Source organism: Cygnus olor, chromosome 8, assembly GCF_009769625.2.
Source record: "Cygnus olor isolate bCygOlo1 chromosome 8, bCygOlo1.pri.v2, whole genome shotgun sequence".
In the NCBI taxonomy this organism is placed as follows: domain Eukaryota; kingdom Metazoa; phylum Chordata; class Aves; order Anseriformes; family Anatidae; genus Cygnus; species Cygnus olor.
In genome coordinates, this window is record NC_049176.1 from 17,891,759 (window position 1) to 17,912,035 (window position 20,277).

At 42.4% G+C, this 20,277-nt stretch overlaps 1 protein-coding gene across 3 annotated transcripts; it reads left to right on the forward strand.

Annotated features, from left to right (window-relative positions):
* Positions 1-1,847: 1,847 nt before the first annotated feature.
* Positions 1,848-20,277, forward strand: MCOLN2 (mucolipin TRP cation channel 2). 3 transcript variants are annotated; one of them, XM_040565229.1, is made up of 14 exons: positions 1,848-1,971; positions 4,339-4,498; positions 6,830-7,003; positions 9,454-9,598; positions 10,103-10,190; positions 10,327-10,423; positions 10,865-10,964; positions 12,454-12,569; positions 13,936-14,085; positions 15,620-15,721; positions 15,839-15,961; positions 17,671-17,877; positions 18,438-18,553; positions 19,820-20,277. In XM_040565229.1, the coding sequence occupies exons 1-14, from the start codon at positions 1,922-1,924 to the stop codon at positions 19,854-19,856; spliced, it is 1,665 nt and encodes a 554-aa protein (XP_040421163.1). In that variant the 5' UTR covers positions 1,848-1,921; the 3' UTR covers positions 19,857-20,277. The 3 variants fall into 3 exon arrangements, with proteins under 3 accessions (XP_040421163.1, XP_040421164.1, XP_040421165.1); XM_040565230.1 differs by lacking the exon at positions 1,848-1,971 and adding an exon at positions 2,579-2,718; XM_040565231.1 differs by lacking the exon at positions 1,848-1,971 and adding an exon at positions 3,408-3,479.

Below are 20,277 nucleotides of genomic sequence, written 5' to 3' on the forward strand. Positions count from 1 at the left end.
GTAGGGAGAAATCATGTTAATAGAAGCCTGCAGCATGAGAATAAGGCATAGAAAACTATAGTGGACGACACAAAAGCAGGACAAGATACTGTATACAGATTCTTTTAATTCCTAGGAGGAGAAATCTTTTACTCAAGAGTAGTTTCTTTTGCCTAAAGAGTAAACCTTCATGGTTTCTGTTGCCTAAAGAGTAAACCTCATGGTGAAGTTTGTTCCGCAGCAAGATTCCAGTTAGAGCCTTTAAGTACAGCCCTGTACTTGTGTTGCAGCTAAATGGCAATCAGCTGAGACACAGAGCACTGCTGGAACACCAGGCTGTGTTAGTGCTGCTTCTAATCTAGCACTGCTGATAGCTGTGTGGCTTGGGGGAGGCAAGACACAACGCAACTTGCATTTAGACAATGATGGGAAAGGCCACAGTGTGAAGTCAGAAAGGAAGGGTTATCTGAAATTAGGAGATGGCTATGTGAAGCAGTGGGTAGGCTGGAGTGGGAGGAAAAGGAGGGACAAAGCGCTCAGAAAGGTAGCAGAGCAATGCTTGCATATTTCTGGCCATGGGTGCAGGCTAGCATATGAAGGAAAGATCAGTACTTTGGAAGGTTACTGACTGACACCTGCTCAAATTGTCCAGTTGTGGCTACAAACAAATGCTCTTTGTATTACATATCTATTTATTTATTTATTAAGAGAAAGAGATGCTCAAACATTTATTTTTCTCTGTGGTAGTCGTGCTGCCAATCCAAGTGCTTGCTGTCCAGATTTACGACCTGCTCAGTTCCTGGTGTTCAGGACCCTCCTCTGCCGGAGCACTTGGCTCACCTGAGAAGCAGCCAGGCGGTTCTGTGCTTTCTGGTCTGCTGGCTGCAACTGAGACAAAGGGCAGCTCTGCCAGGAGCCCCACAGCTGCTGCCGTTGCATGTGATGAGGCTTTTTACTCTTATTTCTTGTCAACATATGATGTGCTGACTATAACCTTGCAGAGACAATGATTTCAGTTAAAAAAAAAAACAGTCTTGACCTGAGTATCAGTGACCTCAACATCAGCAATGCTAGCGACACATGTAAAGCTGCATCCTGGAGACATTGCTATCTTCGTGCCGATACAACCACCAGGCAGCACAGATAGCACTGTAAAGTGTAGGTGGGGAGAGCAAATAAGCAAATTAAGCGCCAGATGAAATTACTGTGCTCAAAAATGCCCTCTGAAAGAAAATGGGGCTCTAAGCGCTGTCCATGAAGGTGTGGAGGGGTAAGAGTTGCTTTGTGGAGATTTCAGTCAGTATTCCCTCATGAAAACAAGCAACGTGGGTCACAGCAGTGCTGACACCGAAGCTTGTCTCAGTACCGTGGTTTTGCATATGGCTGGGCAGTGAAAACTTCTTGTTTTTAGCACACCTCCTGTGTATTAACAGAATAAGTTAGACTGAGGGGAATAGGGCCTTCTGGGCACCGCTGCCCACACCGCACATCCCTGAGGGAAGGAGTACAGTGCACATGCAAAGAGGGGGAAATCAACGCCCCGTTTTGCTCACACCTTCCCAATTAAAAGCAGCAAGTGCATAAGTCGTGTAGGCAGGTGAGGGGTTCACGGGTGCTCTGGTGAAGCCCCCGCCAACCCTCCCCGTTTGGAGGGGGCACAAAACGCCGCTTCTCCAGCACTGAGGTGCCGCCGGGCCGCCTTGGGCCGGGCCACCCTCTGCCCCTGACTCCGCCGGGGGAGCACCGCGGTACTGGGGGGGGCCGGCACCGCTGGGCCGCGGCCTGGGGTCCCGTCCGGTGCCGTCCCGTCCCACCGGGCCCGGGGCACGTGTCCGCCCTCCTCCGCCCGCGCCCCTTAAAGCCAGCGGGGCCGGGGACCGGCGCTGCGCAGCCCCGGCCGCTCAGGAGGCGGCGCTGGCTCCCTCCCTGCCGTGGGCTGCCCATGGAGATCTCCCTCAAGTACCTGCCCGGCGGCCGGGCCGCCTCCAGCGGGTGAGCGGGGCGGGGAGGCGGCGGGGCTGGGGTGGGGGGTAGCAGCCCCCGAGTTGGGCTGCGGGAGGTCGGTCCCCGCCGCGGGGCGGCAGGTAACGGGCAGGTAACGCTGCGGTGTCGGCTCCCCTGGGCACAGCTCGCTCGTGTCGGTGCCCCCGGGGCCGGGACTGTGCCGGGATGCAGCCGCCCCACCGTCGTGCCCCGAGCTGGGGGCTCGGAGCTGGGCGATGCTAACAACGTGCGGCCCCCCGCTGACCGCTCAGAGTGCTCTAACTACTGCTCTTCACGCTTATTTCCTAATATTTTGGTTAGAAGTTGCAGCTCTGCAGTTTAATGCACTTTATTTGAACGGTACTTTGCATTTATTCTAGAAACTAACGGCTTAGAAAGCAATTGCCGTGTATCACCTGTTGCTGAGGGTGTTATTTCTTAAATATCACACCAGAGCACTCCTGCCTGTTAGTTGCTGGAAGCAGAAACCCAACAGTGATGCAGGCTTGAGTCTCACCTCTTCTTTTGTAAATCAAAATGTGCGCTGCTTTCCGTGGCTGAACTTCCTGCCAAGAGTTTCTGCAGCTGGTTAGTGAAGGAAGCTGAAGGCATCAGTGAAGATGATCCCTCGCAACGCAGATAAGCGAGGGTTGTGTAGAAGTGAAAGTACTGTTATTAGTCAACTTGTAGCTGCTAGAGCAGCTAGCTGTAGGGGCTGGAGAGGCGACTTTGGAAAAAAACACTGTGATTTCCATGGTATGTACTCGAATATCTAAGGAAACAGTCTTTCTCAGAAAGCTTGCTGTTTGGTTTAACATCTGCCATTTCAGATATGATTTACTTGAAGTTTAAGGGAGGATTTTGCTTATATCTTGGGGTGCTTTTTACATCATACTTCTATGCTTTAGGTATCAATCAGATCCAGCTTAAACCTGCTCCGTTTCCTCTTCCTTTCCCTGCTCCTATTCGTTTTAGTCTGGCACAGGTCTTGTTCATTGTGTACCACACAAGTGCTTCTGCCTGTTCATGAGCAGCCGGGACAGGAGAAGCTCTTTCCTGGGGTGTCAGTGCTGGGTTGAAAAGCACACATATCTCCTTCCTTAGAGACTACTCACAGTTATTATTATAATATATTTTTCTGTTAGATTTGGTTGTTTGTTTTTCCAAGTTTATATCTTATACTGGACTGACTTTAATCACATTTGTTTTTTCTTAAAAATCCAAGTACAATTGTATTTTACAAGTCTTCCTTTTAAAACCATTCCTGTGTTTTCCCTGTCTCAAAACCAAAATCAACCTCCCCCCTCCCCCCCCCTTTGTGAATGATTGATTTAATGTGTAATAAAGATAACCTTTGAGATTCTGATGCTAAAATAGATTTTCACTTCCTCTTATGGAGGAATGGCACCGCGCTGCCTTTGCGTTTAGCTCTCGCTTCTTGTGTTTGCCTGCTCTAGCAAGCCAAATGTACATCGTGGTCTACCGTTCGGGCAGAAATACCTGTACTCCTCGGACAGGTGGGGACAGAAGAAGTAAGACTGTATCTGAAAACTTGGAATTGGTGGTTTTGGTTTTGACCTTGAGAGAAAATTTCCTTTTTAAAATTCGGAAGGTGGGAGCAGTTCTGTGGATGGTTAACGGGACTGATAATCAGCTGGTGTAGCTGTTTCAGATGTGCTCGCTCTGCCTTGACAACTGGAGGGGGGGGGAAAAGGTTACACGCTTGGTTCTGACCTTTGTCTGAGGCAGGGAAACTCGGACAACTGCAGCACCGGAGAACAAGGTTAGAAAGACTGTGAGAGAAGGGGAAAGCTTTCAATGCTGTGTTCAGCTGAGAGGGAGAAACTTCCAGTGGTTTAAGACATCTACAACAGCTGTCCTCTGTGCTTGTTCTTCTTTTTTTTTTTTTTATTTTAACGTATTTGATTTCTTTTTTTCCTCAAATATTTAAATGTCTATGACTTTAGCCCTTAAAGAGGTGTGTTCATGATGGCAGTGTGCTCTGAAGCCTGCTTGGGTTGTTTAGTCTTAAAGACATCTTTTTCTGGTGGTGGAATGTGGGTTGTTCAGTGAAGCGTTAACAGTGGCCTCTTCTTGCTTCAAAGCTTCAGTTTTAAGAGAGAGATAAAACTAGACTTGTTATTGCCATTACAGGTCCTTTTTAACAACTGTTTCCTGAGAAATAGCTGTTTAATTATGTTATGGTTGAGTGACTTTAATTATGTGATCATATGTTAATATTTCTTAAATTCTACTGTTTAAAAAGAAATTACAGCCCCTTTATGTCATGTGGAGATGTGAGGTGAAAATGCAAAATGAGGGAATCATTTGCTGAAGTGTTTTGTTGGGTTCTAACTAACATTGTTTGTATGGCAGAAATATGATGGCTCAGTCAGATTTAGACCTAAAAGAGACGGCTCTAAAAGAGGATTTGAAATTTTACTTCATGAACCCATGTGAAAAATATAGAGCAAGACGTCAGATACCATGGAAACTGGCTTTGCAGATTTTGAAGATCCTTATGGTGACTACACAGGTAATCTTTCCTCTGTTTTTACTCCTAGAAAAGCAATGATATGCAGGAGAAGGAGGTCTGTGGTCTTTGTCTCTACCATCTCTGAGTATTCTTCATTGGCTTTAACTTCCTGCTTCAGTCCAGAAAGAAAAAAAAATACTACGAAAGCTGTATGTTGAAGGGGAAGAATAACAAATTAAATTACAAAAGCCTCCTAGAGGTTTTGCGGCAGTGTTTGACCAAATAATTTGCTGTTTCTAAGATAGCACTTTAAAGAAATTACTCATCCCTTCCTCTAAATCCAACACCATCTAAGAAGTGCTTGTGTCACAGTGCTGCTGCATTCATATATCCCTGTTTCAGTGGGTCACGTCAAAGATGGTGGTCCTCAGAATCTAGTCAGTAGCTTCAAATGTATGTGTTCAGTGTGAAAATGCTAGGCAGTCTGTCTGCTGATGCAGGGAATGACCAGGCTGTGGGAATCAGGCGTGCCCCTTGCTTCTGTCACTGAGTGATGCATTTCAAACAGTCTGCAGAGAGCTGGACAGGTAGAGGCAGAGGAGAGGAGGTTGTTAAACACACTGCTGTCATGGTGTGGTTGGTTATCTTACTATCCACTGGCAAATGCTGACTGGCAGGTCCCTTCATAGCCCTCTGTGAGCAGAAGGGTGCTCTGCTGCTTTGCTTTCAAAGGCCACAAGATTTCCTGGATCAATTCCTAAGGCTTCTTTCAGGCTGACCTTGGGCCTCGCTCTGACACCTGCCAGGTAGTCAGCAAGGGAAGGAAAACAAACTGTGAAGGCTCAAGGCAGTCTTGAATAGGAGCTAATATCAGGCAGACGGATTCTTGTAAGTGTCTGTATATTTCACAGATCCCAAATAATGTCCTGGAAGTTGTTTAAGCCTTGTAGCTGCTTCTGCCTCATGTCAGCTTATTACCAGGCTCCTGTTGCAGCTCCTTAGGTGTGGCATAGCAGCTGGACATATGTGCCTTAGTGAAAAGCAGAAGAGGCATCTGTCCCAGCGTGGGGAATAAGTTTTACTCCAACTCTGTGCAGAAATCCCCTAGGGAGTCCCCTGAGGAAATTCTGCTGTTTGATTTCTCTGTATTGTGGTTGGAAGACCCCTGTGGACTGTTGTTGGTTTGGTTTGTTTTTATTTTTATTCTTCCAGAGATCCTAACTGGAGTGCTGTGGACTCATTTGTAGCACAGTTAACAATTTTGTAGCCAACTGAAGATGTAATTGATTTAAAACTTGGCTAGAAGCATGAATATTTTTAATCTAAAGATTGTGCATAATAGGCACAGCTGGCACCTCCTTTTTCTTTGTTCTGGCTGCAGTTTTGCTGTGCAACCAAAAAGTCTTTCTCTAAATAGTACTGCTGCATGTATCCTTTAGCCTAGCCCAGATCTAAGCAATTACTGCCTCGGACAAATGATGAAGTGTGCCAGTGAAGGGGAAAAAATAGGTGTGCTTTCCAGCTTCCATTGTTTTCAGTGAAGGCACCTGAATGTTAGTGGAGCCTGCCTGTTTGCTCTGGGGGACTGCTAAGTCTGTGGTTCCCTTGCAGTTTCTCCCTCCTACCGGTTCCCTGCTTCTACCAGTTTCTCGCAGGGCTTGGAAACTTGATGCAGTAATGAGCCAGTTTCACATTTACTATTAGTAAACAATTGAATCCTGGGTTGAAGGGTTAGCTATTTGGGGCCTGGGATATGCTCCAGCTATGGTGTCCATGAAGAAACTCTTGCCGCTTGATTTCAGCATCTAGGGGCATCCATACAGGTGGCCAGCACAAATCCTGAGAAATGACTCTGCTGTCTTCTGCTGCTGCTTGTTATAGCCTCCTTAAGCAGCACCTGGGGCCCCAGGTGATGCTTTTTGTTGCCCTGGGGTCCCACATAGCTTTGCTGTAGCCTTGTGTCGTGCCAAGGACCTGCTGGAATTTGTCCCATAGCAAAGCAGGGCATTTTTGGGGTAGCAGTCTGTGCTGTTAGGTGAGCTCTTCTGCCCCTTGCACCCTCCACAAAATTTTTGGCAAACTTCGGTTAGAGCTGCTGGTTGTGGGTGTGTAAAAGGCAGCAGTGACCTAGATCTTTGTGTAGTTGTTGCACTGTAAGTTTTGGGATCAGTAGAAAATTTTGGTTTTCTGTTTCTTTTGCCATGCATGTGGTAACCTTGACTTTAGTAGTGGTGTGGTGTTCATTAGCATTGTAAACAGGCAGATACTCTGCTCCTATTGTAGCAGGATCACAGTAACTGGCACCTTTCTATTTTGTATTTATTGTACTTTAAAGCTGTTCCCAAAATGTTGCTGCTTGAACAGTACTCAAAACTCTGTTTCTCTTGTCAGCTTATCTTCTTTGGTTTGAGTAACCAGCTGGTGGTTTCATTCAAAGAGGAAAACACTGTTGCTTTTAAACACCTATTCCTGAAAGGCTATTCTGGTGTTGATGAAGATGACTACAGCTGCAGCATATATACACAGCAGGATGCTTACGATAGTATTTTTTATGTTATTAATCAGGTAAGTGCATTCGTTTATAATGAAGAGTGTTGAAGCTGAATGTAGAGCTAATAGACCTCTGCTAAGCCTCTATTTTTCTGTCTCTATTTGAATTTCAACTTTGATATTTTAGTGAATCCACTTAGGTGGGATGTTCTGAAGCTTGTGTGTAGATATCTGCATTTTTGTCTCCTGGAGATAAATCTAAGACAAATTTTATTTGGTTAGTGGATAGTACTGAAATCCAGAAAACCTGGAAAATCAGTCATCTCACATGAACTGGAACCTTTGTTTAGGACTTGCTTTGAAGAGCCATGGGCCTGAGTATACCTATGTGTGGTATTCAAAAAATTTTGTGCTTACAGCTATACTGAATTGCAGCTTTGTAGTGAGTGCCAGAGGCCTCAAAATGGGGAATACGGTACTCCCAGGAATGTAGGGGCACTGGCCCTGGCTAGGGATGGCAGTTTAAGGAACCTCCCCTTTATAATTGAGGGAGGAGGGTGAATAAATCTAGAATGAAAATTCAGTATGTATTTTTATATTTAATACATTCAGAAGTCATGAGATGAAAGAGGTGGTGTGTGTGTGTAAAGTGGGACATGTTGTTTGTGTTCAGGAATGGTGATAGGCCCAGGAACAGTTCAGGTGGGAGGAACAGCAAGTGGCTTTAAACCACCTCTCCCTTCCCGGACCTCGGGACGTTAGCTCTGACACAGAGCAGTGCTGCCCACTGGGGATGCTGCGGTGCGAGGCCATGCCTCCTCTTTAAATGTGTGCTTGTGCTGGGGCTTGCTGCTTCTCAGATACCTCTACACTACAGCAGAGCCCTCAGCAGATCAAACACATTTCTACTGTGCAGCACAAGGTCAAGGGTCTGACTGTTAAAATGAGTGCTGAGGTAGTTTTCTCCATCTTCCGAGTTCTCAATATTGCTACTATTTCTGCTCCAAAACGTTCCTTTTTTTCTTTCTTGCTCGCTTTCTCTCTTTTCCTTCTTTTGTAGGCACTAATGCTGAGGTGAAGTCCAGATAGAAGACAGTAGAAAAATAATAGCTTATATCCTCAAGAATGGGCCAATGTGTGATACAGGCATCAGGAAAAGGTCTCTTCATAAAATGTCTATGTTGTATAAATGTAGACATATTGTTCAAGAAGGATAAATTTGTGTAGTCTGGGTGCTGGTGCTGAGCTGGGCTGGCACATGGGCTTGTCACTGAGCTGCTCTGCTGCTGGGCAGCTGAGAGGCACGGCAGGAGCTGTGCCCCAGGTGCCAGCATCACCTGCAAGGTGTGACTCCACGGTCAGAGCATATACCTGGCATCCAGCCCTGGGGCTGTGTAGGAGGCAGGTCAGGATAGGATCAGCCTTGAAACGGAGTTTTTCAGTGGATCCATGCGTGGAGAATGCTTGACTTGACATTCATTATTGGCTTGCATTTCTAGCCCTTGTTTTTAAGCACATACGAAGAAGCTAGCACAGTGACGCTTTCCAGGTGACTTGCACTGTATTTAAAGTAAGTGGAAACTAAAGTGCCTTCTTCACAGGCGTGCTTTGAGTTGCCTCTGTGCTTGTGTAAAGCAGACAGGTTAAATTACTTTTGGACGCTGCCCAAGCTGTGTGTGTGCTCCTTGGTTGCTAGCTGTACAGCAGATACGTGGCTTCACTCTCCTGTAGTTACAGGGAGCAGCTTTGATTTTGCTCTTGGGGTAGGTTTACGGACAAAGATACAACTGTGACTTGGACTGTATGTGCTTTCAACCTAAACCTCTTCATGGAGGCAGTAATAATTTGGGTACACTTATCTTCGTGAGATGACTACTTTAGGGGAGGGATTGCTGTAGAAAAAGAGCAGAAATTTGCAAATAACTTACTAATCTTTCCAGGCCTTCACACTAAACCCATAATAGCTCACGTAAGTCTTAAGCTTGCTTAGTATTGTGCTTGTAACTGTTTTAACCAGCATCTGAGTTCAAGATAGAGTTTAACTTATACAGCCCAGGATTTTTTAAAATTGTGCTGAATTTTAAACCAAAGATCTTAAAGTTTCAAGTGGTTTGAAAACTAACACCTTCATGAGTTAAATACATAAGATATCCCTGGAGTGTGTGTGGTTAGTAGCAGGACTGCACTGAAGTCCCTGCCACGCATCTCATTAAAACTTGTCTGCTGGCTTGCTGAACAACACACGGGTAATCATTTGCCGGCAGCCCAGTAGGTATGGGGCAACTAGTCACTGTGTAACCAGGATGTCAAGCACTACTCATTAGTGGCCAGCAGCCGGCTTAGCTTCCTATGAGATGCCCCAAAATCTTTACTTTCACGTAGTCTGCAAGTTGAGGGGTTTTCTTTTTTTTTTTTTTATGCAAAAGTTGTATTGATGCATGTAACTCTGAGACAGCAAGTTACTGTCTCTTGCAGAAAGAGGAGAATCTCTGTTAACTTCTAGTTCTGTTTTGCTTTTAAACTAGTACAAACAATTAAAGAACATATCCTTGGGGACGCTTGGTTATGAACATGATGGATCAGGTTTAAAAATTTGTAAACAGCAGTACAAGAAAGGTGCAATGCTTCCTTCCAATGACACACTGAACATAGACATTTCTACTGAAACAGGTATGGTACTGTTGCACTAAAAAGTATCTTGAACTGTAGAGTATTTAAATTCTAATGCTAAATCAGTAAAATTTAAAACTAATGGCTTTTTTCTGTGGTGCTCATGTGTTTTTTGCCTCTTTCCCTCTTGCTTATCTACCTAAAAATGACAACTGTGTAGACTATAGGAAGCTATTCAGCTGCTGTCATTAGTGGGTTGTGGTCTTATTTTTTTATTTTTTTTATTTTTTTCTGTTTGTTTTTTCATCTCCATTCCATGCAGAAAGTTCAAATGCAGATTTGAGTGCTGATAAGGCTGTAACTTCAGTAGGTGGGTGTCATTACCACCTCTCAGAGCAGAGACCTGGCTGCAGCTTCTCCACAGCTGCTTACATAATCCCCTAGCTGGGACTCTGTATGAGTATTTGCTTGATTAGGACTTATGATTGAACCCAATTAGCTGAATTTTATGGTGCTTTATATGTGAAATTTTTAGCATTTTATCTTTTCCTCTTCTCTTTGCAGAATGTATCATTTTAAAGCCACAGGAGCTGGCCAGTAAAAATGCTGAACTGAAGTTGAACTCTTCATTCTTCAATCTTGAATTTTATAGGTAAAGTAGTGTGAGATTTGGTTTTGCAATTTTTTTCACTTTCATATGGATATGATGGATTTGGATTTGTACAGTTTCTATGCTTTGTGTATGCATGTATTTGTGTGTATATTTATATACTTTTTAAAACATTCAGGCTTATACAGGTTGAAATCTCCTTCAAGCTGAAAGGCATTGCCCTACAAACAATCCATGCCCGTGAATTGCCTGACTGCTATGCATTTCAAAATACTGTAAGTGACTGTGGGGTATGGCACTTCCAACACTGTACATATAACAAGAGCTTAAGGGCCCACAGGCATCATCCTTGTATCTAGACTGTAAGGGAAAAGCAGTTGAGTCCTGGCCCTTACCCCTTCTTACCAAAGGTTCCTGGAATTGTTTCCATGGGCCAATGTTGTTTCCAGCTGCTAACTTCATAGCCTGAGAAGGAGGTAAGTAATTGCTAGTCTACTAAAGGTTAAACTTGAAGTTTGGCTTCTTGGAATATTGCCTTTTATGCTATAAGATACATGTTCTCAAATTATTTCTACACCACTGTTTATGGTGACAGCTTTCTTAAAACTTACCTGAATAACAAATACTGATGCATATTATGTCAGAGCAGTTACCAAAACTTGTTTTATAAATACATTTTTGCTGGTCTTGCTTCTGATATACTTTTGTGCTTCCAGATCACTTTCAATAATAGAGCTCACAGTGGAAAAATCAAAATCTATTTTGATAGTGATACTGATATTCAAGAATGCAAAGACTGGCACATACTTGGTTCTGGTGAGTATAGCACACACTTCTGCACAATGGCAGTGTTACACGTCTCCTCCTGTCATTTCACCTGCTCTGTAAGTCTGTCTAACAAGACTTTCCCTATCCTGTTCATCCTACCCACTCCCTGCCCTTACAACAAAAAGCTTTGCCTGATGCAACTCATTACCTCTTTGTAATCAGGTGTTTGGGAAATAATCCCCTTTTACAGAACAGATTAAGATAACATGGGCATCTCTATACAGTGGTGTGTGTTAGCAGTAGGCTCTATCTGGAAGGAGGGTGGATGTTTCTCTTAGATTTTAATTGTTCTACTGATCTGAGATTGCTCAAACAATTCCAGTTCATGTACTAACAATGTTAAATTCCCAACTCATTCCTTTTTACAACTTTCAAAAGTGTTTCTTTATGAGCGGTTGAAGCATGCTATTTCTGAAAGAGTTTAGAGTTGTCTTTTTTCTTTAATTGTTATTTCCACTGATAAATTTCATGATGTGCATGAGCAAGGGATGGTATCTACCTTTTTTTCAGTTGTGAAGGCTTTATCTAATGGTTGAGGATTGTGTACTAAAGACTCCTTCGCAGGAATAGTCACTGTACTGAACAGCATGTGACTACTTCTGTATGTCGACTTGCTGTAAAGGACTATGGCAGAGTAATAGTTGTGTGTCCTATATAGGATCTCAATTAATGATGATGTTAAATAGCCTGCCTTTGGCCAAAGCCAACTTTTCTCTGATAATAGCATGTGGTACTGATATTAAAGAGAGATCTTATAGTGTGTTCTGAATAACCACAAAGTGTTCTGGCTTGCATTTATTTACAAAATTTCTTGGTGGCTGTCTTTCAGCTAGCTGTTCTTGAGTAGTTTGTTTACATGTAATAACCAGCTGAGGAACCATGTGTAATTTTGCAATAAAGCTGAAGTGCTGTTTACAATGGTAAAGAGTGTTTTACTGTATTTCATATAGTTAAAAAAATACATGTTGTGATAGGGACAATTGATGATAAAACATCTGTTTTGGGTTTACATGATGGCTTCTAAATCTGCATGGAAAGAATACAATGCAAAAGTCAAACAAGTTTGATTGCAGGTCAGGGAATGAGAAACGAGGTGGGATTTTTTGTTGTTGTTTGGTTTTAAAGTTAATACAGATGTTGACTCATCAACATCACTTCTTTTACCCTGTGTAGTTGTAACATTGTTGGAGCACAGATGTAGATGGAGAGATGAACTTAGTGGAAAAAGGGGACACCTGTATTAATATTCCCAGTTTTGTTTTAATTTTGAAAAACTCAAGCATGCTTATAATTCTTGATACCCATGTAATTCTCTGGTCAATTGTACTCAAGACATACTTGTTCAAAAATGAGTAGTTTCATACCCCCTTTCTTCATGGGGTAAGAGTTTAAATGCAATATATCTGACCATTTTGTAACAATATGTGCTCAAAAAGATGTGAAGACTAACTCTTTCCTTTCCTTGGCTTTTTTACAGTTCTCCAGAAAAACAGTCAGTATATTCTAGTTTTTGATGGATTTGTCATCTTAAGTTGCTTAGCATCTCTTATCCTCTGCACACGATCCATTATTCTTGCCTTGAGGCTGCAAAAAGTAAGCACAGTACTCATAATCTCAATGTTTATTTTGTCTCTATCATGTTTGCTAGTTTTGTGAAGTGGGATGTTTTTGAAATATTGGCTGGCAAATCACTTGTGAGGATGTTCTCTTGCTATATCTCTATTGCTAGAAAGGATGTGTAAGTGTCTGTGATGAACAGTTGCTTGCAGAAAGAGGTTTTACGTCTGGTTGTATTCTACTGTAATATGAAGCATTTCATTTTATCTCTTGAGGGCGCTAGGAGGGCACTTTTTTGGGTGTGTGTCCAGGACTTAATGTTGTTCAGGATCTTATACAAAATAAAAACAAACAAACAAAACCATCAAGACCTTCACAAACAAAATAATACTTCTGAGTCTTTGTGCTGCTAACAGCCAACACATCTTACACCTTAAAAGTATGAATTCTTCTTCACTGACTTCAGAGCAGAAATCCTATACAGGTCATATTGTAAATTAATACTTTAATGAACATCCCTCGAAGCCAACAATAACTGGAGAACAGAAAGCATAGCATATATTTTAATTCTGTCTGTTTTCAGTTCTTCCTCCTCCCTCTACTATCCCTGGTCAGCCCGCTGTCAGATTCCTCTTGCTTACCTTCCTTTGCAGACTCTGAGACTGACTTCATCTCAAGCTGCTTGTAGAGCCTTGTGTAAGCAGACTTGGCTCTTCTGGGCCAAAGGCTGATGCAGAGACACGAGCTGGGCCCTGAGGTGTAATAGTCTGTAACAATTAATTGGCGCACACTTTGTAAGCTTATAGTAGGTGGAAAATAAGTGCAGGATATGTATGATATGAAAACACAGATACTTGTTTATCTTATTCAGTATATCCTTCTTGTCCTCACCCTTGTGCGGTTTACAGAATTCAGCAAAGGTGTTATCAAACTGCTGCCAGGAGTATGGACACTGTCATTTGTTTATGAGCAAAAAGAACAAGTGAGAGCAGATAGGCCAGGGGGGTGCAGGAGGTGGTATTGTTGGCTCTGTCAGAAGTGAGCGCCTTACAGCCATGTTTGAGTTGTAGGTATCAATTATTCTTGTCTCATTCCTGCTGGGGGTGGATAGAAACCTCTTGTGAAGGCAGTTGACAAGGGGATAACAAGTCATGGCTAGGTTAGTGGGGATCAGTTAGGAAGTCAGCTGTTCTATGGAAAGTTGGTTTTCACTGGTCTAAATTTTTTTTTTCTTTCCGTTTATTTCTCTTGCTATTGCCAATGACTTTCAGGCTATTATTCCAGCACATACAATGGGAAAAGTGGGTATGTGAATCTTGAGCATTACTACAGTACTGGGGCATCTGTACATATTTTTCATCTAAGGTGACCTGTAACTAAACATCTAAATGTTTGTTAATAGAGATTTGTGAACTTCTTCTTGGAGAAATACAAGCGTCATGTCTGTCATGCTGATCGCCTGGAGTTCATAAATGGATGGTATGTCCTAGTCATTATCAGTGATGTGATGACAATCATTGGGTCAATCCTAAAAATGGAAATAAAAGCCAAGGTGAGAGTTCAATGCTTCAGGTGAAGTACTAGTCTTGTTACAATCAGGTGTAATGTGTTTTAACTTGGGGACAAATGAAAGTGAGCTAAAATAGTTAATAGTTATCTTGTTTGCTTCTTGCTAGTTCTTATTTCTCTTATGTCATTGTCTTCTGTACTGTAACACAGGCAGCTGCTTGAGATATTGGGCATTTGTTCTCCCTTGAGGCTTATTTTGTATGTCACATCAAACTCTTGGGCTTGCTCTTCTTTCTGAGCACTGCTCTTATGAGTGGTGGTGGGATTCTTGCATCCAGCAAAAAGGACATGCATGCATCATCTGTTAAAATGAAGGCTGTGCTGGGCTATTCTTACTAATAATTGCTTTCAGTCCCCTTTCCCCAGTGTCATTCAATAAGACCTTGTAAGCTGTTTAAACATCTCATTTCCACAGTGCGAAGTCCCCTAATCCCTGGTTTAGAACCTGTGGGTAGACGGTTCCTAACTAAAATCCCTGGGTTATGTTATTCCTGTAAGTAGTGGTAGTGCATGCTGCACAGGGAAGTCAGGAGTCATCCCCCTTGGATAAAACAGGGGCCCCAATGGCTCCAGGGGCTGGAAAAATAGCTAGTATAGCTTGCTGTCCCAGCCTGCCCAAACTACAGGCACAACCAGTGTCAACTGCTAGTCCTTGACCTCCTCGTCTGGGCTTGCTGAAATCAATGTGTTTTGTCCAGCTGGCAGCTTTAAGTGGTGTGTGGTGTGTGTGGTTTTTTTTTTTAATTTTAATAGAGCTGTGTGTCAACAATTTGTATGTTCACAAAACTTTGTATTCTGGGAAAAGCAGAATAGGTGGTGTGCTGCTGCTGCTTCATGTGTACTAATGCTCAAAGGGCAAATGCCCAGAGTGGCTTTCAGAGGAAGCACTTGCCAATGTCCAGTTGTATGGTGAGGGTGGGAAATTGTGAACTAAATGAGTATCTCACACTTACTGTCACCAGTTCTAGCCATCTGCTCAAGCGGAATGCGAGTAGAGTTGGTTACAAATGTCCCTGGTAGCGAAAATTGTGTTCTACTTCAAACAGCTGGCAACCTGCTCAAAGCTGTTAATGCTTGTAGCACAGACAGGGCTGTGGTCCTGAGGCTAACTTGTTTAAATGATGGCTCACATTATACTAAATAGTGAATGAAAGCTTGTTGGCCTAACAACGGCATATGTTAACTTTTCCATTAAAAAATAAATGAATTTGGAGATATATTCAATCTGATCATAGAACTATACAGTAACTAAAGTAAGGGCTTTAGTTTTCCCAGGCTTTGTGAAAAACTTCAAGAATGTCAGTGTAGATGTGCTTCCATTTGCAGCAGTAGTGCATTTGGGTCATCTTGCTAAATAAGTGCAGCACACTGTGGTCTGACTTTTGTGATGTAGCAATGTCCTTTGGATATCAGACTGTCCTGCTTTGTTTGTTTGACCTGCCGAAACTTGATCAGCTCTCAGGCTGACATACTTCTTGCTTAGTAACCTGACCACTTGCTCTCTTTGGATCCCTCAGAATCTTACAAGTTACGATGTCTGCAGCATTTTACTTGGAACATCAACTTTATTTGTGTGGGTCGGAGTCATCAGATACCTGGGATATTTTCAAACCTACAATGTAAGGCTGGAATTAAATATTCAACAATTATAATATATATTTACATCTGTCACTCCTATTCAGGTCTCTTTGTTTAATGTGTGACCTCTTTTTCTTTCCTCCATGCTTTTTTTGTAGGTGCTCATTTTAACTATGCAAGCGTCATTGCCCAAAGTGCTAAGGTTTTGTTGTTGTGCTGGGATGATTTATCTTGGCTATACTTTCTGTGGCTGGATTGTATTGGGACCTTACCATGAAAAGGTATGTCAGCAGTGTTACTCCTTTTCTGGTCAACCGTGTAAATGTCTGCGTGTAGCTCCCAGTTATGAATTTAGGACTTGTTTCTGGTATTTTCTTTTTTGTTTAAAAGCTCCAACACAAAAGAACATGGGAGCGTTTCTCCTTCCACATACACTTCTTGTCACCTGCTTCTTCTAACAAAATAACTCTGTTCTTGCGTTCTCTCTCTGAACTGTACTGACCTGTAATCTGAGTGTCTGTATTGTTTGGCTGGGGCTAGAGGTGCATTGCTCTGTTCTCTGTCGCCCTCTCCTGGCAATCCTGGTGCAACTGGAATGAAGTTCACTGTTAGCATTTGTGGGTATCACATCCACTGACTTTGTTTTCCAAACCTTTTCCATGCCATGTAACTTCAACCACTAAATCTTGACTCAGATGGGTGGATGAGTGGTTTTCTTCTGTTTACTTTGCTTTGTCTGGGTATGTTGTGGTTTCTTTTATTCTGTGTTGTTTGTGTAAGCTTGATATCAAAATGTTTGCCTGGTGTGTTCGTCTTCTCAGAAACCTGTGTACAGAAGTAAAGCTTTATACATCGCAAAATGCACACAAAAACAACTCTACATTTTGGTTTCTTTTCATAATGGATGCTGTATCTGACTGTTTGGGGGGGAGGGAGGGGGAAGCAGGTTCCTGATTTTAAACATCTGTTCATGAATAACAAATGACTTCTTGTGCTTGATTTCTGATTACACACCCTATATACAGTAACAAAGATGCATGCTGCAGTGCTTGCTTTAGCTTTTGTTACCCCCAGGGTTTGGATTCATCAAACTCATAACTCTCTCCTCTGAAGTGTAGGTGTTCAATCTGCATATGTTTTAAATTGAGGACAATGCATTTCTCGGGGATGCTATATGCTGTGAGATCTTCTATCATAATAGCAGCTAGGTTCTTTGTAAGAAGCACGACATGAATACTGTTCCCTGAAATCTTCCCTGCTGACCTTGTAGAAAGTGCACTAATGATCTGAGCAGAAGGAAATGTAGTCAACAATGTGCTTATCTATTTCCATGTTAATTCGTGCTAATATTACAGATCGGTATCGGGGAAACAACTGTAGTTCTGTAGGGGTTTTTGTCGCTGTTGCTATTTCTGAACGCTTCCCCTGTGCCCCACTGGAAGGCGGTGTGGCGCTGTGCAGAGCATGCGGAGCCCAGTGCTGGGCTGGCAGCCTGCTCCCTGCACTGGGAGAGGGAAGAGTCTTCCCTGCTGGGCAGGTACAGAGGAGAGAGGTCCTAATTCTCAGATACTTTGAAAAGCCTTAGTTGGAAAACATAACTATGCTGGTTTTTTATTTTTTATTTTCCTGCAGGTTTAGAATAGCTTAAAATTTAAGAACTTAAATTTTCTGTGGTGGTCACTTATTGACAACAGAAATGTAAGGAGATTTATTATCACAAAATAGACCTGTGTTGCTCAATGGGCAAAAGAGCCAATGCAAAATGCTCAGAACTGTGTAGAAATATAAGCATAGCTACTACTGATAGGTATGTTTCAGTTTAAATGTTCAGAAAAGAAACAAAGGATGGTAGTGCTTCGGTTGGCTTTTTTCTGCTAAGAGTAAAGCTCTAAAGGGAGGAAATACTTGTGTCTTGTTACATTTTTCACCTTCCCTTTAATCTGGATGAGCGATTGAAATTCTAATAGTATTTGTACTCATTATTTTCTAGTTTGAAGATCTGAACACGGTGGCCGAGTGTCTGTTTTCTTTGGTCAACGGTGATGATATGTTTGCAACATTTGCTCAAATCCAGCAGAAAAGCACGTTGGTGTGGGTGTTCAGTCGGTTATATCTGTATTCCTTCATTAGTCTGTTCATTTACATGATCCTCAGCCTTTTTATTGCACTCATCACTGACTCCTATGACACCATAAAGGTAAAGCATTAGTCTTCCATTGCACTTCTAACTAGTTCTGTATTTATCCTTGTTCATCACTCAACACCAGAATATCTGGCACTAATTATGATGACTGATTAGAATATTAGAATCTTGTATGTTGAACTGGTGTTTTGGAGAGCATTTCCTCTGTATGGCAATGCTGAATGTCCACGCTGGGGCCGTTGGAATCCAGAATTGCTGTTGCTAATGAAAACGAACCCAGGGCAATCACAGTTAGCACAGCAGCTGGCTGGAACAAGGGAGGATCAATGCAAGCGTGATTCAAGACTGCTTGCTTGTTCTTGCAGTCAGTGAACTAGATGTAAAAGAATCTGGACAATGTGAATTTTATGTCACTTCTAGTTTGCTCTGGTTCCACTACATGTATGGTGTTTCTGGGATGGGATTGTATTTTTTTTTTTTCTTCTTATATAAATATTGAATGAATGAAACAAATCATTAAATCATTTTTTGACTTTTGTACTCTAGAGGAAACTTGAAAACACTTAATGCCCGGTAATTTCTGATGTGTTGTAATAACATGCTTTATTTTTCAGAAATACCAGCAAAGTGGGTTTCCAGTAACAGATCTACATGAATTTCTAAAAGATTGTGGCAATGTTTGTTACAGAAAACAACAGGCTTCCATGCCATCCATCTGTTGCTGTAGAAGGTTAGTAGGGTGTTTCTGATGAGAGTTACTCTCAGAAGTACACCAGTTAGCTTCTCACTACAAAGTGGAGCTTCACAAATGTTGGAGCACCCAGAATTCTGCCCGTGGAGTACTTAGGCTCTGTTATCCCTCCTGTGTGTTACTTGGTGTTAGATCTTTAGTCTGCTTGTGGTGAAGGGTAGCTTTTCTAAGTTTAAACACACCTTAAGTGTTTTACTCATGGAAAAGCTACCATGCAGAAACTGGTGGAAGTTGACAGAAGGATGGCAAAGTATAATGTGGAGCTGCCAAGAAGTCAGGAGAAAATTATGTCTCCGCAGCTTAGGGTTTAAGTCTTCTGTTTCTAAATAGCTTTTCCAGTAGGCTGTGGGAAGTAGTAGACAGCAAGAGGATGTGATTCAGCAAGGGACCTGTACTTAATTCCACAGCTATGTTGTATCTGTGAGGCAAACCAGTCCAATATAATCTGTCACAATACCAGAAACATTTCTAAATGTCTGGTTGCCGCTAAATTCAAACCTTTGGAGATCTAAGCTGTGGTCCTTCTTAAGCTGGTCTTGGTGAGGTATCGAGATCTCATCTGGTGCTGATCTGGTTTGGAATTCTAAGAATAGAATTCTGTTTCTGAGGAAACCTAATGTACCTCTGAGTGCGTGACTGAAAAGGTAGGAGACTTCTCGTCACTGTCACTAGACAGTCTAGGAGTACTTGTGCTTGTGCACAGAATGATTGTGGGCACAGGGCAAGGAAGCCAAGGCTATGGGAGAAGGAATAGTGCTGAATGTGAATTCCTTTTCAGTCCCAACCGAGGCTTTTGTGAAATGCAACCTTATACTTTTGATGTACTCTGGCAGAAAGAAACCTCTTAGCCAAAAAGGAGCAAGTGAGATGATGATGGGCAGGTATCCCAGCAGTTGCTGTGGGCACTTGAAAGTTGACTAGTTCATCAGAAAGCCAGCCAGGGACAGCTTCAGGTTTCACATCTAAGTTATCATGCAAGCTAAGAGATTCTTGTCTGCTTGAGCATAATAAATATATTTTACTGTAATATGCTGCAGATTGTGGTGAGGACAGAAGCTTGGTAGCTGGAGTGCAAATCTATAGGGCTTTTTACTAAAACAATTTCTGCTTGATTGTCTCAGTGCAGGTGTTGAGAGCTGTATCCTGAAATGGGAGAGCACAGGGCAGAATGATCAAAATTCATCGTAGTTTTGTATTGCTTCCTATTCCTTACTGAATGAAAAATTGTAAACTTTTCTTTTGCAGGCGACAAAGTGATGACAACTTAATACTCATTAATTGATGACTCTGCATTGAAATTCACCACTAATGTATGCAAAGAAAGCATAGTTGTATGGAGAATAATAATTCTCCAAATAGCAACGAAACCCACTATCTGGACCTGCCTCGTTGTGAACAGACTAATTGGACCTAATTAAGGTGTTGGGGAAGAAAAGCTGCTAATGTGACCTCAGCTGGCTGATCAGGAAAAGAGCCCAGCTGGTCTGGAGGAGACCTGTGAAGAACTCTACATTCTTGCCCCAAGTTTTGTCACATTAAAGAAGGCTGATCCTTGAGAAGTGTCTATGAGAGCTGTTTGCTAATCAGCTCCAGGAGGAAGAAAAGTGGTGCTGAACCAGCAGTTCTTCTTAAATATCATCCATGTATGTCTTATTAAAAATAATTCCATGGTAAAAACAAAAACACATGCACACAAAAATAAA

Coding starts and splice junctions, on each gene's coding strand:
- MCOLN2 (XM_040565229.1), top strand. CDS start 1,922: ATGGAGATCTCCCTCAAGTACCTGCCCGGCGGCCGGGCCGCCTCCAGC. Junction 1,972..4,338: donor GGCCGGGCCGCCTCCAGCGG/GTGAGCGGGGCG, acceptor TTTGTATGGCAG/AAATATGATGGCTCAGTCAG. Junction 10,965..12,453: donor CTGGCACATACTTGGTTCTG/GTGAGTATAGCA, acceptor GCTTTTTTACAG/TTCTCCAGAAAAACAGTCAG.